The 17,705-nt window shown below is 50.6% G+C and overlaps 1 protein-coding gene, 1 long non-coding RNA gene and 1 other non-coding gene across 3 annotated transcripts; all 3 read right to left on the reverse strand.

Moving 5' to 3' along the window:
• Window positions 1-7,195: 7,195 nt before the first annotated feature.
• MAP10 (microtubule associated protein 10) lies at window positions 7,196-9,822 on the reverse strand. The gene has a single exon (XM_072035775.1). The coding sequence runs from the start codon at window positions 9,766-9,768 to the stop codon at window positions 7,375-7,377; it is 2,394 nt and encodes a 797-aa protein (XP_071891876.1). The 5' UTR covers window positions 9,769-9,822; the 3' UTR covers window positions 7,196-7,374.
• A 1,241-nt stretch (window positions 9,823-11,063) lies between these two features.
• LOC113843179 (uncharacterized) lies at window positions 11,064-13,112 on the reverse strand. Its single transcript, XR_011808276.1, has 3 exons — window positions 12,250-13,112; window positions 11,791-12,071; window positions 11,064-11,464 (listed from the first exon to the last, which is right to left on the reverse strand). It is a non-coding gene; the product is annotated as an uncharacterized protein (transcript).
• A 1,292-nt stretch (window positions 13,113-14,404) lies between these two features.
• On the reverse strand, window positions 14,405-17,166 carry LOC140002153 (uncharacterized). The gene is made up of 3 exons (XR_011808271.1): window positions 15,585-17,166; window positions 15,126-15,406; window positions 14,405-14,799 (listed from the first exon to the last, which is right to left on the reverse strand). It is a non-coding gene; the product is annotated as an uncharacterized lncRNA (long non-coding RNA).
• Between the last annotated feature and the right edge of the window lie 539 nt (window positions 17,167-17,705).

Consider the following 17,705-nt stretch of genomic DNA (forward strand, 5'->3'; position numbering starts at 1 on the left):
CTTTATGCTGTACATCTGATCCATAGCTTTTGGTATTTACTCCGCTTGCTGAACTGTTGGCAGGCCTGTGTGAGGTGGCTCCAGTAAAAGCAGGACTGCTGGGATCTAAACTATTGCTAAACTCAAACAAAAACAAAATGCATATCTCCACAGTTCTTCCTATTGGGATCAGAAGTAGAAGTAATAAATACAGCAAGGGAAGCTGTTCTCAAATTATTTGGGATGTTAAGTGGAATGGGAAAGTGCTTCAAAATACTTCTCAAATGGGTTCTGTAAACATTCCTTGAATACCTTTCCTGTGCATAGGCTTGCTGTGTGATTAAGAAGATGCACACTCTCTAGAAGAGATTTGTTTAAAAATCTCAGAGGCTGGCAAATAAAATATCTGTTCTGCTTTGGAAAATGAAAAGAAGCAAAGTTTCAGAGGAACATTTGGAACCTAGTCCCCTGTTTCACATCAAACTTCTCTAAGTTTGCCCAGGACTCACTTTTCTAGACATACAAACGTGATGCCAGCAGCAGACAAGGGATGTTTCTTTGCCTGACTCCTGTTTTTATATATAGCTGTAAAGTTTTGCAAAAACAGAAAGCAAATTTCAGCTAGGACTCTGTTGCTGTTAGTGCTTTCCTTGATATAGCCCTTGACTGCATCAACCCAAACTGAACTGAAACAGCACATGTGTAATTTGGCAGAGTTTAATCAACATTAATTGTTGATTAAATGTGGAAAAAGGATGTAGTTAAAAAGTTGTGTTAAAACAGTGATGAAGGAGTGGGTTGGCAAATACACTGCTCATTGAAAGAACCAATTTTCACGTTGATAAAGGTTTTGATAGTAGTGAAACTGCTCCAATGTTTTGCTATTAGAAATGGGTGTATAAGAAATGTACTGAAGTACCTTGCTTTCTGGGTTCTTAGCTTTGTCCTGAAGGACCCTGAGCAAGCGGTTAGATTCTTGTTTTGAACAAAACCCTTAGGCATTTGTTCTGCTTTGCAAAAGCAACTGGACAATGTGAGGAGTACTGTAAGGCAGGACTATGGAGCAGAAGGAGATGAGAGACCTGCAACAATCAGAAGGCTGTAACTGTGTTTCAGAAGAGGACAGCAGTGGATGTGAGTTGTGGTTATGAATCAGAAACCAGATTTTCTTACATATAGTGATTCTGTGGCTGAATCTTGTTAGAGTTGTGTATAAGCAAATTAAAACTGCGTCCTATGGTATGTCAGAGCTTTCCTTACATTGTGTTTTAGGTTTGCAAGGTCTGACTGTGTTTTGTGAAGTATTTCCTTCACTACCATAGCACTTTATGGGCAAGCTGAGGTCTAGAGATGGCATGAGGTATGTCCTGAGGAAAAGCTGGAACAGCCAAGATGACATGGTCAAGGGAACAACAAGGATTTGTTGCTCAACAACCCTGAAATGAGGTTCTTGAGATACTGTGAGGAAAACCAGGCAGGACTGCCTGGAGGCATTGAAATTTGGGGGAAAGTCAAAGGTTACTCTTAGTACATAAGCCTCAGGGACAGGAAAAATATTGAATCTGCCAACAATTAAAGACAGGAGAAAAAGAAGTGGAATTTCCTTGACACTAAGGGAGTTTCTTTCAGTCATGATACCACTCAACTTTCCAAATGGCTCTGAAAATATTTGTTGAAGCATGAGTTATCTTCTTTCAAAAACATTTTTGCATTCCACAAGATAATGCTGTTAGAGCCCTCTGCACGAGTTTCCATTCTCTGACTTTTTTCAGGTGACTAATTCCCATGGAATTTCAGGGGATTTGACCATGTAAATACCTGCACTTCCTTCTGAAAACTTGCTGCCTTCTGTTAATGGATACAAAGAGCCAAATTCCTACCTGATTTAGCTCAGATACTGCAGTGCATACAGGAAACCTCCTAGGCTATCACTCAAAACATTTCAAAGTCTGTGATTAGAATAAATATATATAATAGACATCTGTTTTTTTTCACTTAATATTTTCAAGGTATTTTGGTAATTAACTGTAACTGACTCAACCTTTAAATGTTAATTTAGTTAGGAGTAATGTGTATCTCAGATGTTATTTAAACATTTCCTCTGCCAAGCCGTGTTATTTTAAACAACTGGTATGTGAATCGCTTGCAGAGGTCTCTGCAGAACTGAAGATTAATACCAGCTTCTACAGCACGAGACATCCAAATTCATCCTCTAGAAACCAATAGAGAACTGACTGCCCTTCCGGGAAGATGTAAGCTAACTTGTAAAGTCAGGGCAGGTCTACGTTAAATTGTGATATAAAATTAATGCAAGAATTTAAGGGATTCAGTGAAATCATAAGAACAAAACAAAAACAATTTAATGCGGGTGAATGTCGATGCCAAACAAGAAAAAGGCAGTGAAGCTGTAGCTCATCAGGGTGACTTCAACATAACAGAACTGCATACATAAAAGGAATTTAAAATGAGGGAAGAATCTAAATATGAACAAAACTGAAATTAAAATCCAGCAGTGTACTGCCTAAAAGGATGGAAAGTGGAAGCAGCTAGCAGGTAGCAAACATCAGCAAGAGCAGTTGTGATTGCCACTAGTTTGAAATTGGTGGGAAATTAAAGCCAGAATACATTCTCACAGGGATCACCTTGGTCATCTAAAATGTGTTTGTTTTAGGGGGAAATTAAAAAGTTAGAATCAAAGATAGAGTTGTCTGGGAGAGGTAGAGAAACCTGGTGTCTGATAACCGTGGGTAAATGTTCAACCACGGGATTGCGGATGACTGTCCTGCAGCTCTGAATGAGCAGGGTTACATTTCACAGGAGCTAGTGAAGCATTTAAAGAAGCTAGTGAGCGTTTAAAAGTCAACATAACCCATTAAGGATGTGAATGTAAGATTCAATGATTTGACTTGCTTCTAGACAGCCAAAGCTGAGCAAGCAGTAAAGGAGCTGCTGGTGACAAATGCTGAGAAAAGGAAAGCAGAATCCCAAAGGTTTCCAGATGATGACTAGCGTTTAACTCCGAGTAGCACTTGCACAAAAAAAAAAAAAAGAAACCAAATGATTACAATAGCAGGCATCATAAAATACTGGGACACAGAAAAATTAAAGTAGTGAGAATTAGTTACCCAGTCAAAATTAATTGTGCGGTTACCAAGGCTAGATGTAGCTTCAGAAAAGGGAAGAAAAGGAGTTCCAGTGTAATGAAGGAATTACAAATTATGAAATAAGTAATAGGAACTATGTCAAAAAAAAAATCACAAACAGAAAAGAAACAGCATCATCTAATCAGGGTGTTGAGAGCTGAGGAATAAAAAATGAAGTGGAGGAAACCGATGCCTGGCTGGGTCTTTACCAATAAAAAATGTTTTTAGCCACTGACAGCACAAAGGGTGGAGGACTGACCAGAACTACTCTACAGCAGGAAAACTTCATAGTAGAAGAGGTAAAAGAGTGACCCAAGCTGTCACTCCGTTATCCTGCTCTCCTCATCTCCCCCAAAGGCTATATAATGCTGGCTATTTACATTTATTTGAATAAATATAGTATGGTGAAAATGATGTCTAAAAGACAGTCATAGTAACTATTGCTTTAGGGTCATAAATTTTGAAAGAAATTACTGTGTATATCTATGAGTTTATTTCTCAGTTTGGGACTTGGAGTGAAATACTAAGTTCAATTTTATCTTAGCTGATTGAACCACTCTTAAGCAATCAGCGTATGGTTTTGAACACCCATCTGTGCTATTCCTAGAATACAGTGCAAATTCAAAGATCAGTTGTTAAAGTAGCAAGTCAAAAAGCAAAAAGCTAGATGGTTTTATGTAGTGATAAGCTATAATTTACGTAATTAATGTTCACATTTTAATTTCACTCCAGTAAAGTTTAAAGTGTAACTAAAAACTATGAAATTTGATTTTGAAGTAACTATAGTTCAGTTTAGTGTTTAATACTGTAGAGCAAGGAACTTTTTATAATTATTGAGTTGAAGTGAAAACTACAGCAAATTCAGTCAAAATACAGTGTGTGCAACGTTTCAGGGCTATTGGAAAGTGGGAAATCAGTAGCTTCTAGTAAATATTTTTTGTCATACTTCACCCTGTGACTAGCTGTTCAAGCACGTACCACATCGGTAAAGGAGACTGCGTGGTTGTGGGGATTGCTGGATGTTCATTAACTATTTAAAGCTCCTGTGAGCAGATAGCTGGGGACCTCCAAGACACCAGCTTGTTTTTACGTCTGTCTCCCAGCGGGCAAGTGCCCCTGCTGTAATGAGTACTAATTAATAATTTTTCCAGGAACAGTGACAAAGAACTGTAGATTGAATGCATGTGGAAAAATTAGTTATTCTGGCTCAAAAAGCTGAGTTCTCAAATCATGTTCTTGGCGTGCAGTGGGACAGGATTTGCTTCTTTACCTCTCTGCTCCTTTTCTAGACTGTGTAGCAGTCTCTAGGGAGCAGTTCTAGGGTTGAGATGTTTCTGGGAAAGCAGTTTTCCAATGCACTGACATTCCTAGGACTAAATCAGACCTTTTAGGGCAGAGAAGTAGTGCAGAAGTGCTGGAGTACCAGCACTTCTCTTTGATCCCACTGCTTCACTTGGACACCCCAGCTCTACGGCTCTGGTTCTGCAGGGGATGTGCTACTACGATTTGCCTTTCCCACCATATTGTCATGTCCACTGCACAATTGTAATCCATGCAATTTGGCACCTACAATTCACAACTGATGTCTTTATGAAAAATTGGTTGAGTACTTCCATTAAGGTAGGGAAATCTTATTAAACCTCTGATGTTAACAACTTGATCACAGGGGTACAGGAAGCAAGTCATAATGACAAAATTGGCTGGCTAATATAATGTAGTTGAGTGTAGATTATTATAGGATTTGTACAAAAGGGAATTTGTTGCTGGCTTTTTTTTTTTCTTCCATACTTTATACCAATAGTAAACATTTCTGTTTTGTGCTGCTGGGCTGAGATATTGAATCTTCTTGTCGTTAACAGGTACTTCTTGCAAATACATTGGTTTGTGACTTTTCAGTGATAAATCAATGACATGAGGTTCCTTCCCGTTTTTATTGACTGGGAATTGTTTGTATATTAAATAAAATAGTTTTCTCTCATAACAACATAGATAATATCTGAAAAGATTATTATCCCAGAGGGTAGGAACCTCTCCATGCAACAGTAACTACCTTGAGTCTGTATTGGAAAAGACAAAAATCTGCTAAAACATGTGAGCATTATGCTGACATTCAGCTCTTGTGTCAGAAAACTAGTACACGTTTTCTGTCATTTTTCAACATTTTCCTGATGAAATTGTAAATGCTACTACAGAATAAAGTTTCCAAAAGTTATCCCAGATAAAATTAGATGAAAATAGATTGGATATTTTCGTTATTTAAACCAACAAAATATTGATCCTACTATATTTACTAGTGGAACTTGAAAAATGAAGGTGGGGTGGGAAATAGAAGCAGACTGGGGATTTGCCCTTGAATTTCAAGCTGTTTGGGGTTGACAAATCTTTTTAAAATAAACTTTTCTGAAGTAACGATCTTCAAATCTTGGATTCTTAGTGTTAGCAACTCATCTGAATAGCCAGGCAGTAAAACTGGCTGGGCAGCATTGTATTTCAGTGGCGTGAGAACTGCATGGATCTTAATAAAATCAGAATTATTGCCATGTATAAATGACAGTCTGAATTCATATGTATCAGAGGTCCATGGCATTAAAAGAGTTGGTTTTTTTTTTTTTTTTGTCTGGAAGTGGAGTTGATGAAGCAGAGGCACCCAAACAAAAATTTCAGAACTGCAGTGCATAGATTCCTTTGGTGTAGGGGTATTTTCAGCTGCTTACCTTTAGATTAAATATACTGGTAGTGTTCTTCTCAGAAGTCAACACCGAATACTTGAATAATCCTCACAGATGTTAGTAATTTAAATAGGAAAGGTACTGTCATTCCTACAAAATAAATACATAGTAGGATGGAAATAAAAAAAAAAAACTCAAAAATGTTCAAGTGTAAACAGATTCTTGAGGTAAGTCCATGGAGTACTCATTGTCACACTAGGAAGGCACAGTGTGAAACAAAAAAGCCAGGGAAAGAAGTCAGATTGTAAGTGGCAGGGAAAAGGTAAGTCTAACAGTCTTGAGGATAAACGTCATAAATGGTGAGTTAGTTGGGAATGTAAAGTAGGATAAGGAAGTGAACTCGTCAAGGAGTGGCAAGAGGCAACAAAAGAGATGTAAAAGCAAAGGCAGCAAGCCTGAGCTCTCTTCAGATTCAAGTCAAAGACTGTCTCTGAAATTTGTAACAGGGATACAGACAGACTCTAAAATAAAAACTCAGGAGTAAAACAGAAGATAAGACATAAGTCCAGTGATTAAACAGGAACTCAAAAACCAAACCAGAAATCAAAAGCTAGCATCAGATAGTAGTTCAGCCATTGTAATAGAAAAGGGGATGTGGCATACAGCAGTTCAGCCAACAGAACAGAAAAGGAGAGGTGGCAAATTCTTCATTATCGTGAATCTTTAAATCAAGATGTAATATGCTCATTTGTTCAAAGTTTCTTGACTGTGGGTCCAGCCCCTCTACTCCTTCCCCACTGTTGGAGAATGCAATCAGGGAGTTGTGAAGCATGGAAAATTTACTGCTCTCTCTTTTCTACTCTTTGCACACCCTTACTCTTCAAGGTCAAGTAGCTTCCATCAACTCCTCGAAGCTCTCCCAGATAATATAGATTTACAGTCATCAATAATTCTTAAACTATTTTATAATCATGAAAATCTAACTTCAGTGAGAAACTTCAACCTACAGTAATGGAAAAAGGGCTCACCTCGTTCTGATCACTATATTTAGTGATAGAACAGTGAAACAAATGCTTCGTTATACCAATTAGCTGATAAAAGTATGTGCTGCTATTGGCTGTGACTGTTTTAAGCAACTATTTGTAATGAAGCACAGAACTATTTTCATGAGGGAGAAAAACTTAATGTTCAGCTAGGAATGCATTTTGTACTTGGCTGTTTCTGTAACACATTATTACTTCTACCCTGGACAAGTTTTATGAGTGCTGCATTTGCTGCTTCTGTTTTCTTTTCTGCTTTTGACAGCAAGTTTTTTTTTCCTGTGCTGTTCAGATTACTTTTGTGTTAGGATACTGATGTTGATGCTGGGCTCTAAATACCAACCAAGATCCGCTTTTTAAGAGATTCTAGTAGTTTATTTGAAAAGCTCTTAAGTAAATTCAACAATATATTAAATGTGCATGACGTGGTCTTAAATTAGCTTGTATTACTTGTAGCTACATTTAGCACTTCATACAAATAGTTTAAATACCATATTTTAATCTTAAATACCATATTTTAATCCAAGCAGTGACAAAGTGTGATTACATTGTATATCCTGGAAGATTGTTTATTACAAGTTCACTGATGTCTTTATACTGATTAGGAACATGTAGTTGTCCCAAGAAATCACCATCTTTGTCTGACAAACTGTTTTCCAGTGCATGAAGTTCAAGATCAGACAAGTCAGGTGGCAAGTAAGAGCTAATTTGAGTTAGTGACTGGCTTTCTTCTGTGGAGGCCTTCCCCTTTTCTATGTTCTGATCAGTATCAGTGCCAACTTGCTTGCTTCTCGGTGTAGATGCTTGTTTAATACGCTGATCAACTCTGTTCTTGTCCTTATCGATCCATTGGGCTTCCTGCTCTTCATCTAATAACCTTGTCCGAATGGCGGTATCATGAACTACATCAACAGATTCACCACTAGTTCTTTTGCTGTTTATTAACTTGCGGTTTCTCTTCAAAGAGTGGACTGGGGATGAAGCTGACTGCACTGGAAGAAGATCTGATGTACTTTCAGCTCTTTGACTTGCCTTTGAAACTCTGGACCTGATGGATTCCGGTTCTGTATCTGACCAAGGTTGCTTTGGGCTTTCAAGCCAGAGGGGTTCAGGACTGCTGTCAAAAGCTTCCAAGTCTCTGCCTGTACACTCAGCACTGGTGAAATCTTCTGAGTAAGCTGTGTTGTCAGGACTAACAACAAAGTCGTCTGAGTATATGAGTTCAGAGTTCTTCTCAACACTCGTGCTGGGGCTTGGTTTGTGATCACTTACAACAAAAACATCATCGTGCTCCGTGGTTTTACGATGAAGTAAGTGTATTTCTTCGTCATTACCATTACTTCCCTTCCCATTAGCATCTGATGGGACAGCTGCTGGGAGATGGACTTTCAATTCCCTTTCCTTGCGAGCAGACTTTAATATGGTTTCTCCCAGTAAGGGGGCTGTAGTTACTTTGCATGTATGTTCTTCACTTGCAATCTCATTGTTCCTCAACAGCCTTTCAACAGCCTGCTTCTGCAGGTCAGGGGAAACATCTCCTGTGCTGGGAAGGTCCTCTTTGAGAGCACTGTTTTGTGATGAAGTCTCAACAATTTCATCTAACTGACCATTCTGCTTTGAACTGCCTGCATTGCTACAGTGCTTGTAAGGAGCCACGTGTTTTTCTCCAGCATTTCTGAGCAGCTTTCTTTTGGATGAAGGGCTCCTCGCCTTCAACATCTCCACCTGCTTTTTTCTGTACTGCTCTCTCCGTTCAAGCTGTATCAGCTTCTCAGGGTTGGTCTGCTGCAGCCGTAATCTCAGTGTATTTGTCAGCCCATAGAGCAGTTTCCTCCTGGGAGCTCGGTTCTCTTTAGTTTTGCAGTTCCTTTCAGATCCCATCTCTCCCTGGGGTGCAGCTTTCTTAGGTCTTCTTACAGCCTGTGCAGACTCCTGGGTGGCAGCCTCCTGCTCGCCTTGCTTGAAGGGAGCGCTGGCAGCTCTGCTGTTCCCCTGGGATCTCACAGGTTCCTCTGCAGCTTTGAGGACAGAGGAGCAGCCAGGGGGCTGCGGATGGGTGCTGCTGCCCTTTGGGGCCTGGTAGAGCGAGGCCAAATTTGGGTGGCTGGCAGCGGGTGTGGTGTGGCCGGTGATCAGCGACAGCTCCACCAGCAAGGCACTGAGCAGCGGCAGCTGCCCCAGGGTGGCAGGGGGCTGCTGGGGGTGCAGCAGCGAGGGCCCAGCGCTGGGTTGGGGGGGGCTCTGGGCTTCACCGTGCTCCTGGGGGCTGTGCACCACCACCACATGCTGCTCTGGCCCCCCTGCTGCTGCTGCTGGGGGACGCGGCTGGGCCGGCTCGCAGTGGTAGTAGAGCACGGGCGGGCAGATGATGTTGCCCCCTTCCTCTTCTTCCTCCTCCTCCTCGGAGGAAGAGGAGAAGTGCGGGGATGCAGCAGGGGGGGCGGCCGGGCTGCTCTCCCCGCCGTCCCACAGCCTGCTGAGGCGCACACCCAGCGCTAGCTCCCCGACGGGGCGGCCGGCGGCGTCCCGCAGCGGGAAGCGGCCGCTGCGGCCCCAGCAGGAGCCCGGCCCGGGGGCGCCCCGCAGCCGGGCGGCGGCGGGGGCGAGCGAGAGGCGGCAGGAGCCCAGCAGGCGGGCGGGCCGCGGGCCGGGCAGCGCCAGGAGCAGGACGAGCAGCGGCTGGCGGCGGAGCGCGGCGCGCAGCGAGCCCCGGCGCCAGCGGAACAGGCAGCGCTTGCCGCGGCCGAAGGGGAAGGGGCGGCCCGGCAGCGGCGGCCGGCACGGGGAGGAGGCGGCCGGGGGCAGCAGCAGCAGCGGGGGGAAGTCGAGGAAGCGCAGCGCCACCGCCGGGCGCAGCGCGGGGCCCGGCGCCGCCAGCCGCACGGCCGCCACCAGCAGCTCCAGGCAGTACAGCCCCTGCCCGCCTTCCCCCGGCATGGCCGCTCCCGGCCCGCAGCTCCTCCGCGCCGCCGGCTGTTACCGCGCGCACCGCGCCCTGCAAGGAGCGCTGGGAGCTGTAGTCCTGGGCACGGCCCCGTCAGGGAACCACGGAGCCCTTAGGGTGGAAAAGTGCTCCCAGATCACCTGCTCCAACCGCCCCCGTACAACCACTGTCACCCACTAAACCATGTCCCTAAGCACCACGTCCGACCTTTCCTTAAAACCCCCCAGAGGGTTCGTGACGCCACCACCTCCCTGGGCAACCCGTCCCAGTGCCTGACTGCTCTTTCTGAGCAGAAATGTCTCCTCACTTCCAACCTGAACCTCCCCTGGCACAACCTGAGGCCATTCCCTCTAGTCCTGTCACTAGTTATCTGTGAGCAGAGGCTGGTCCCCAGCTCCTCACACCTTCCTTTCAGGCAGTTGCAGAGAGCAATGAGGTCTGCCCTGAGCCTCCTCTTCTCCAGACCAAACGATCCCAGCTCCCTCAGCCGCTCCTCACAGGCCTTGTGCTCCAGGCCCTTCACCAGCTTCGTAGCCCTTCTCTGGACACGCTCCAGGGCCTCGATGTCCTTCTTGTAGTGAGGGGCCCAAAGCTGAACAGAGCACTCGAGGTGCGGCCTCACCAGAGCAGAGCACAGGGGGACGATCACCTCCCTGCTCCTGCTGGCTACACCGTTCCGGATACAGGCCAGGCATGCTGGATGGCTTTCTGGCTACCTGGGCTCACTGCCGGCTCATGTTCAGATGAGTATCTACTGACACCCCTGGATCCTTGTCCTCTGCTCAGCTTTCGAGTCACTCTGTCCCAAGCCCGTAGCACTGCATGGGGTTGTTGTGGCCAAAGCAGAGGACCCGGCCCTCAGCCATGTTGAATCTCACGCCCTTGGCCTCTGCCATTGATCCAAACTTTCCAGGTCCCTATGCAGAGCCTCCAAATGTAAAGTGTTGTGAAGTAGGAGTGGAGTTAGTATGGAACTAGTCCCCAGGGCCATGACACTTGGGGTCCTGGGCACTCACCAGCCACTGGCACCTCCCAGGGCCATGGGCACCCCCAGGAAACCTCAGTGGGACACGGGCACCCTGCCAGGATGTCGTCTCTCCTCCTGGGGCATGGGCGCCTGGGCGGCACCTCACAGCTCTTCTCTCCCTGCCCGGCTCCCTCATTCCTCTGCAGGTGTGTTCTCTACACCCCACACACAGCAGCCCTCACTTGCCCCACTGCCTCCCACGTGGCTGCTGCCCCAAGCCCCTTGGTACCAAAAGGACGGACGCAGGTTCTGTAGGGATGATCTTTATTGAGCTGGGAGAAGTGGTCTGCTACCAACAGAAGTTTTCTGGAGTCTCCCAGCCAGCTCTGCTGCACACGCGTGCTCCTGCTGTCCTCTGTGGAGCAACAAAGCAGAGCCACGTCCTTTGGGATGCCAGCGGTCCCAGAGGCACCTCAGGGAGGATGGAAAAGGAGACTTCTCCTCAGAGGTCCTCATGAGATGAATGGCGAGTCCCCGCTGGCTGTTGTTCTGGCTGGGCGTGGGCAGCCCACCAGGGGACAGCTGGCATTGTCGGTGGTGCCCACGCAGGGAGGAGGTGTTCAGGGCGATGTTGGCATCCAGTTGTCAGGGGAGATGCCTTCAGCGCAGCGAGAGCCTTCGGAGGGCTGAGGTGTGTCCTGCCTCACCGGCTCGCTGTCAATCTGAAGAGAATTAACTGTCAGGTGGTTGAAAATGCTGTGCCACAATTACTAGCCAGGCACTTCCTTCCACCTGCCCCTTTTCCCAGTGCGATGCCTACCCTCTCACGGGCCTGAAGGTCCTAAGCCCAAGGGCTACCCCAACAGGTCGTGGGCATTCCCTGGCCACTGCCATCCTACAGGGCCGTGGGTGGTGGCCGGGCCACGCGCCCCTTTCCCTGGGTCATGGGCTCCTCCTATGGGGCAACCCCCAGCCACGGGTTCCGAGCTCCTCTCCCCCCTTCTCCTGGAGCATCAGCCTCCCCAAACCCATGGCCAGCAGCACTCACTCGCCGCGCTCCCTTTCCTGTCACCGGTGCACGGGATGCACGCTCTAGATGAATTTGCGGAGGGGGCACACGAGGGCTGTTCTTTTCCCGTGCTTGTTTTGTGCCTTCTTCCTCCTATGTGGCAGCCCAAGCTGTTGCAGGCGGAGCTGGTAGAGGTGCTTCAGGCACCTCACCATGATGGCAGCGTTGGCCTCCGTCCGTCCGAGCAAGGCGCCATCATCCAGAGCGTCCTTTCCCCGGCGGTCTGTCCAAAAGGAAGCTGAGGCCCGCCGGCCCGTGCCCTGGAAGCACCAAGAGAAGCGGCACAGTGAAGGGCAGGGATGAGGGCTCATGAGGTGGCGAATTGTCCTGCTGGGCTCGGCTTCCTCCGGAGCTTCCAGCCTCGTAGGACTGCTCCGGGCAGCCGTGGGGGCTCACAACAGCTGGCCCTTTCCTGCACGCGGCGTCTCCAGCACTCACCTGTCTGAGCCGTCTCTTTACTCTTCTCCAGAGGCTGTGGGCAAGCAGCCCCACGCCAAGGGAGCAGATGGTGTCCCAGTGAGTGCACAGCAGCCAGACTCTCCCGCCCAGGGCAAGGTATTCCCAGAAGTGGAGCAGGGGGTAGGGCAGGTCGGAGGGCTGGCGCTCGGTGCCGACGGGACGTAGCTTTGGGCCCTCTGAAGGGTCCACGGAGTTCAGCCTGAGCCGGATTCGGCTGGGGCAGCTGGAAAGCCCGAGGCTGCAGGGCCAGTTGGAGACCTGGTGCTTGGCGCCTAGGCTCCGGCTGACCCTGACCCTTTCCCAGCAGTGGTGGCCGCAGAGGCCAAGGCCACATGCCTGGAACACAGCCACGGCCAGAGCCGTGACCAGGAGGAGAGCCAGGATGAACTTCATCCTGCTCTCCTGGTGAACACAAATCAACACTGGGATGGCTGTCACGCTGAGCAGAGCTCCAGCAGTGACCACCAGCGCTAGCGGCAGTGACCAACAGCACTAGCGGCAGTGACTACCAGCACTAGAGGCAGTGACCAACAGCACTAGAGGCAGTCACCAGCAGCACTAGCGGCAGTGACCAACAGCACTAGCGGCGGTGCCCAGCCGCAGCCTGCTTTTATACCCAGGTCTGAGGTCACAGGGCCTGTTGCCGGGAGATGGGCAGGCAACAACGGCCATGATGAGGCTGGGGAGGGTGCAGGCAGCTGGGCTTCGAAGCCTGCTGCTGCCACTGCAGTCTGCAGAGGGGGTCTGTCTGACCAGCGGGGCGGTGGGCCTGAGCCCCCCGTGTTTGGGACTGTGCCCTGGATTTCTCAGTGAGAGGGAGCCGTGGCCAGAGCCACATCCAAGCGGGGCAGCCGTGGCACGGTTCTCCTCAAAACCCTCCTGGGGGCAGAGCAGAAGCCCCTATCAAGAAGAAAGACCCAAAATGGCTGTTGGTTGAATAAAATTGTAGAATCATTAAAGTTGGAAAACGTCTCCAAGATGATCTGCTCCAATCACCCCCTACTACCACTGTCACCCACTAAATCATGTCCTTAAGCACCACGTCCAACCTTTCCTTAAAACCCCCCAGAGGGACGGTGATGCCACCACCTCCCTGGGCAACCCGTCCCAGTGCCTGACTGCTCTTTCTGAGAATAAATGTCTGCTCACTTCCAACCTGAACCTCCCCTGGCACAGCTTGAGCCCATTCCCTCTAGTCCTGTCACTAGTTATCTGTGAGCAGTCTGGTCCCCAGCTCCTCACACCTTCCTTTCAGGCAGTTGAAGAGAGCAATGAGGTCTGCCCTGAGCCTCCTCTTCTCCAGACCAAACGATCCCAGCTCCCTCAGCCGCTCCTCACAGGCCTTGTGCTCCAGGCCCTTCACCAGCTTCATAGCCCTTCTCTGGACACGCTCCAGGGCCTCGATGTCCTTCTTGTAGTGAGGGGCCCAAAGCTGAACAGAGCACTCGAGGTGCGGCCTCACCAGAGCAGAGCACAGGGGGACGATCACCTCCCTGCTCCTGCTGGCTACACCGTTCCGGATACAGGCCAGGCATGCTGGATGGCTTTCTGGCTACCTGGGCTCACTGCCGGCTCATGTTCAGATGAGTATCTACTGACACCCCTGGATCCTTGTCCTCTGCTCAGCTTTCGAGTCACTCTGTCCCAAGCCCGTAGCACTGCATGGGGTTGTTGAGGCCAAAGCAGAGGACCCGGCCCTCAGCCATGTTGAATCTCACGCCCTTGGCCTCTGCCATTGATCCAAACTTTCCAGGTCCCTATGCAGAGCCTCCAAATGTAAAGTGTTGTGAAGTAGGAGTGGAGTTAGTATGGAACTAGTCCCCAGGGCCATGACACTTGGGGTCCTGGGCACTCACCAGCCACTGGCACCTCCCAGGGCCATGGGCACCCCCAGGAAACCTCAGTGGGACACGGGCACCCTGCCAGGATGTCGTCTCTCCTCCTGGGGCATGGGCGCCTGGGCGGCACCTCACAGCTCTTCTCTCCCTGCCCGGCTCCCTCATTCCTCTGCAGGTGTGTTCTCTACACCCCACACACAGCAGCCCTCACTTGCCCCACTGCCTCCCACGTGGCTGCTGCCCCAAGCCCCTTGGTACCAAAAGGACGGACGCAGGTTCTGTAGGGATGATCTTTATTGAGCTGGGAGAAGTGGTCTGCTACCAACAGAAGTTTTCCGGAGTCTCCCAGCCAGCTCTGCTGCACACGCGTGCTCCTGCTGTCCTCTGTGGAGCAACAAAGCAGAGCCACGTCCTTTGGGATGCCAGCGGTCCCAGAGGCACCTCAGGGAGGATGGAAAAGGAGACTTCTCCTCAGAGGTCCTCATGAGATGAATGGCGAGTCCCCGCTGGCTGTTGTTCTGGCTGGGCGTGGGCAGCCCACCAGGGGACAGCTGGCATTGTCGGTGGTGCCCACGCAGGGAGGAGGTGTTCAGGGCGATGTTGGCATCCAGTTGTCAGGGGAGATGCCTTCAGCGCAGCGAGAGCCTTCGGAGGGCTGAGGTGTGTCCTGCCTCACCGGCTCGCTGTCAATCTGAAGAGAATTAACTGTCAGGTGGTTGAAAATGCTGTGCCACAATTACTAGCCAGGCACTTCCTTCCACCTGCCCCTTTTCCCAGTGCGATGCCTACCCTCTCACGGGCCTGAAGGTCCTAAGCCCAAGGGCTACCCCAACAGGTCGTGGGCATTCCCTGGCCACTGCCATCCTACAGGGCCGTGGGTGGTGGCCGGGCCACGCGCCCCTTTCCCTGGGTCATGGGCTCCTCCTATGGGGCAACCCCCAGCCACGGGTTCCGAGCTCCTCTCCCCCCTTCTCCTGGAGCATCAGCCTCCCCAAACCCATGGCCAGCAGCACTCACTCGCCGCGCTCCCTTTCCTGTCACCGGTGCACGGGATGCACGCTCTAGATGAATTTGCGGAGGGGGCACACGAGGGCTGTTCTTTTCCCGTGCTTGTTTTGTGCCTTCTTCCTCCGATGTGGCAGCCCAAGCTGTTGCAGGCGGAGCTGGTAGAGGTGCTTCAGGCACCTCACCATGATGGCAGCGTTGGCCTCCGTCCGTCCGAGCAAGGCGCCATCATCCAGAGCGTCCTTTCCCCGGCGGTCTGTCCAAAAGGAAGCTGAGGCCCGCCGGCCCGTGCCCTGGAAGCACCAAGAGAAGCGGCACAGTGAAGGGCAGGGATGAGGGCTCATGAGGTGGCGAATTGTCCTGCTGGGCTCGGCTTCCACCAGAGCTTCCAGCCTCGTAGGACTGCTCCGGGCAGCCGTGGGGGCTCACAACAGCCGGCCCTTTCCTGCACGCGGCGTCTCCAGCACTCACCTGTCTGAGCCGTCTCTTTACTCTTCTCCAGAGGCTGTGGGCAAGCAGCCCCACGCCAAGGGAGCAGATGGTGTCCCAGTGAGTGCACAGCAGCCAGACTCTCCCGCCCAGGGCAAGGTATTCCCAGAAGTGGAGCAGGGGGTAGGGCAGGTCGGAGGGCTGGCGCTCGGTGCCGACGGGACGTAGCTTTGGGCCCTCTGAAGGGTCCACGGAGTTCAGCCTGAGCCGGATTCGGCTGGGGCAGCTGGAAAGCCCGAGGCTGCAGGGCCAGTTGGAGACCTGGTGCTTGGCGCCTAGGCTCCGGCTGACCCTGACCCTTTCCCAGCAGTGGTGGCCGCAGAGGCCAAGGCCACATGCCTGGAACACAGCCACGGCCAGAGCCGTGACCAGGAGGAGAGCCAGGATGAACTTCATCCTGCTCTCCTGGTGAACACAAATCAACACTGGGATGGCTGTCACGCTGAGCAGAGCTCCAGCAGTGACCACCAGCGCTAGCGGCAGTGACCAACAGCACTAGCGGCAGTGACTACCAGCACTAGAGGCAGTGACCAACAGCACTAGAGGCAGTCACCAGCAGCACTAGCGGCAGTGACCAACAGCACTAGCGGCGGTGCCCAGCCGCAGCCTGCTTTTATACCCAGGTCTGAGGTCACAGGGCCTGTTGCCGGGAGATGGGCAGGCAACAACGGCCATGATGAGGCTGGGGAGGGTGCAGGCAGCTGGGCTTCGAAGCCTGCTGCTGCCACTGCAGTCTGCAGAGGGGGTCTGTCTGACCAGCGGGGCGGTGGGCCTGAGCCCCCCGTGTTTGGGACTGTGCCCTGGATTTCTCAGTGAGAGGGAGCCGTGGCCAGAGCCACATCCAAGCGGGGCAGCCGTGGCACGGTTCTCCTCAAAACCCTCCTGGGGGCAGAGCAGAAGCCCCTATCAAGAAGAAAGACCCAAAATGGCTGTTGGTTGAATAAAATTGTAGAATCATTAAAGTTGGAAAACGTCTCCAAGATGATCTGCTCCAATCACCCCCTACTACCACTGTCACCCACTAAATCATGTCCTTAAGCACCACGTCCAACCTTTCCTTAAAACCCCCCAGAGGGACGGTGATGCCACCACCTCCCTGGGCAACCCGTCCCAGTGCCTGACTGCTCTTTCTGAGAATAAATGTCTGCTCACTTCCAACCTGAACCTCCCCTGGCACAGCTTGAGCCCATTCCCTCTAGTCCTGTCACTAGTTATCTGTGAGCAGTCTGGTCCCCAGCTCCTCACACCTTCCTTTCAGGCAGTTGAAGAGAGCAATGAGGTCTGCCCTGAGCCTCCTCTTCTCCAGACCAAACGATCCCAGCTCCCTCAGCCGCTCCTCACAGGCCTTGTGCTCCAGGCCCTTCACCAGCTTCATAGCCCTTCTCTGGACACGCTCCAGGGCCTCGATGTCCTTCTTGTAGTGAGGGGCCCAAAGCTGAACAGAGCACTCGAGGTGCGGCCTCACCAGAGCAGAGCACAGGGGGACGATCACCTCCCTGCTCCTGCTGGCTACACCGTTCCGGATACAGGCCAGGCATGCTGGATGGCTTTCTGGCTACCTGGGCTCACTGCCGGCTCATGTTCAGATGAGTATCTACTGACACCCCTGGATCCTTGTCCTCTGCTCAGCTTTCGAGTCACTCTGTCCCAAGCCCGTAGCACTGCATGGGGTTGTTGTGGCCAAAGCAGAGGACCCGGCCCTCAGCCATGTTGAATCTCACGCCCTTGGCCTCTGCCATTGATCCAAACTTTCCAGGTCCCTATGCAGAGCCTCCAAATGTAAAGTGTTGTGAAGTAGGAGTGGAGTTAGTATGGAACTAGTCCCCAGGGCCATGACACTTGGGGTCCTGGGCACTCACCAGCCACTGGCACCTCCCAGGGCCATGGGCACCCCCAGGAAACCTCAGTGGGACACGGGCACCCTGCCAGGATGTCGTCTCTCCTCCTGGGGCATGGGCGCCTGGGCGGCACCTCACAGCTCTTCTCTCCCTGCCCGGCTCCCTCATTCCTCTGCAGGTGTGTTCTCTACACCCCACACACAGCAGCCCTCACTTGCCCCACTGCCTCCCACGTGGCTGCTGCCCCAAGCCCCTTGGTACCAAA

The sequence above is a fragment of the Anas platyrhynchos genome, chromosome 3 (genome assembly GCF_047663525.1).
Source record: "Anas platyrhynchos isolate ZD024472 breed Pekin duck chromosome 3, IASCAAS_PekinDuck_T2T, whole genome shotgun sequence".
Taxonomy (NCBI): Eukaryota; Metazoa; Chordata; class Aves; order Anseriformes; family Anatidae; genus Anas; species Anas platyrhynchos.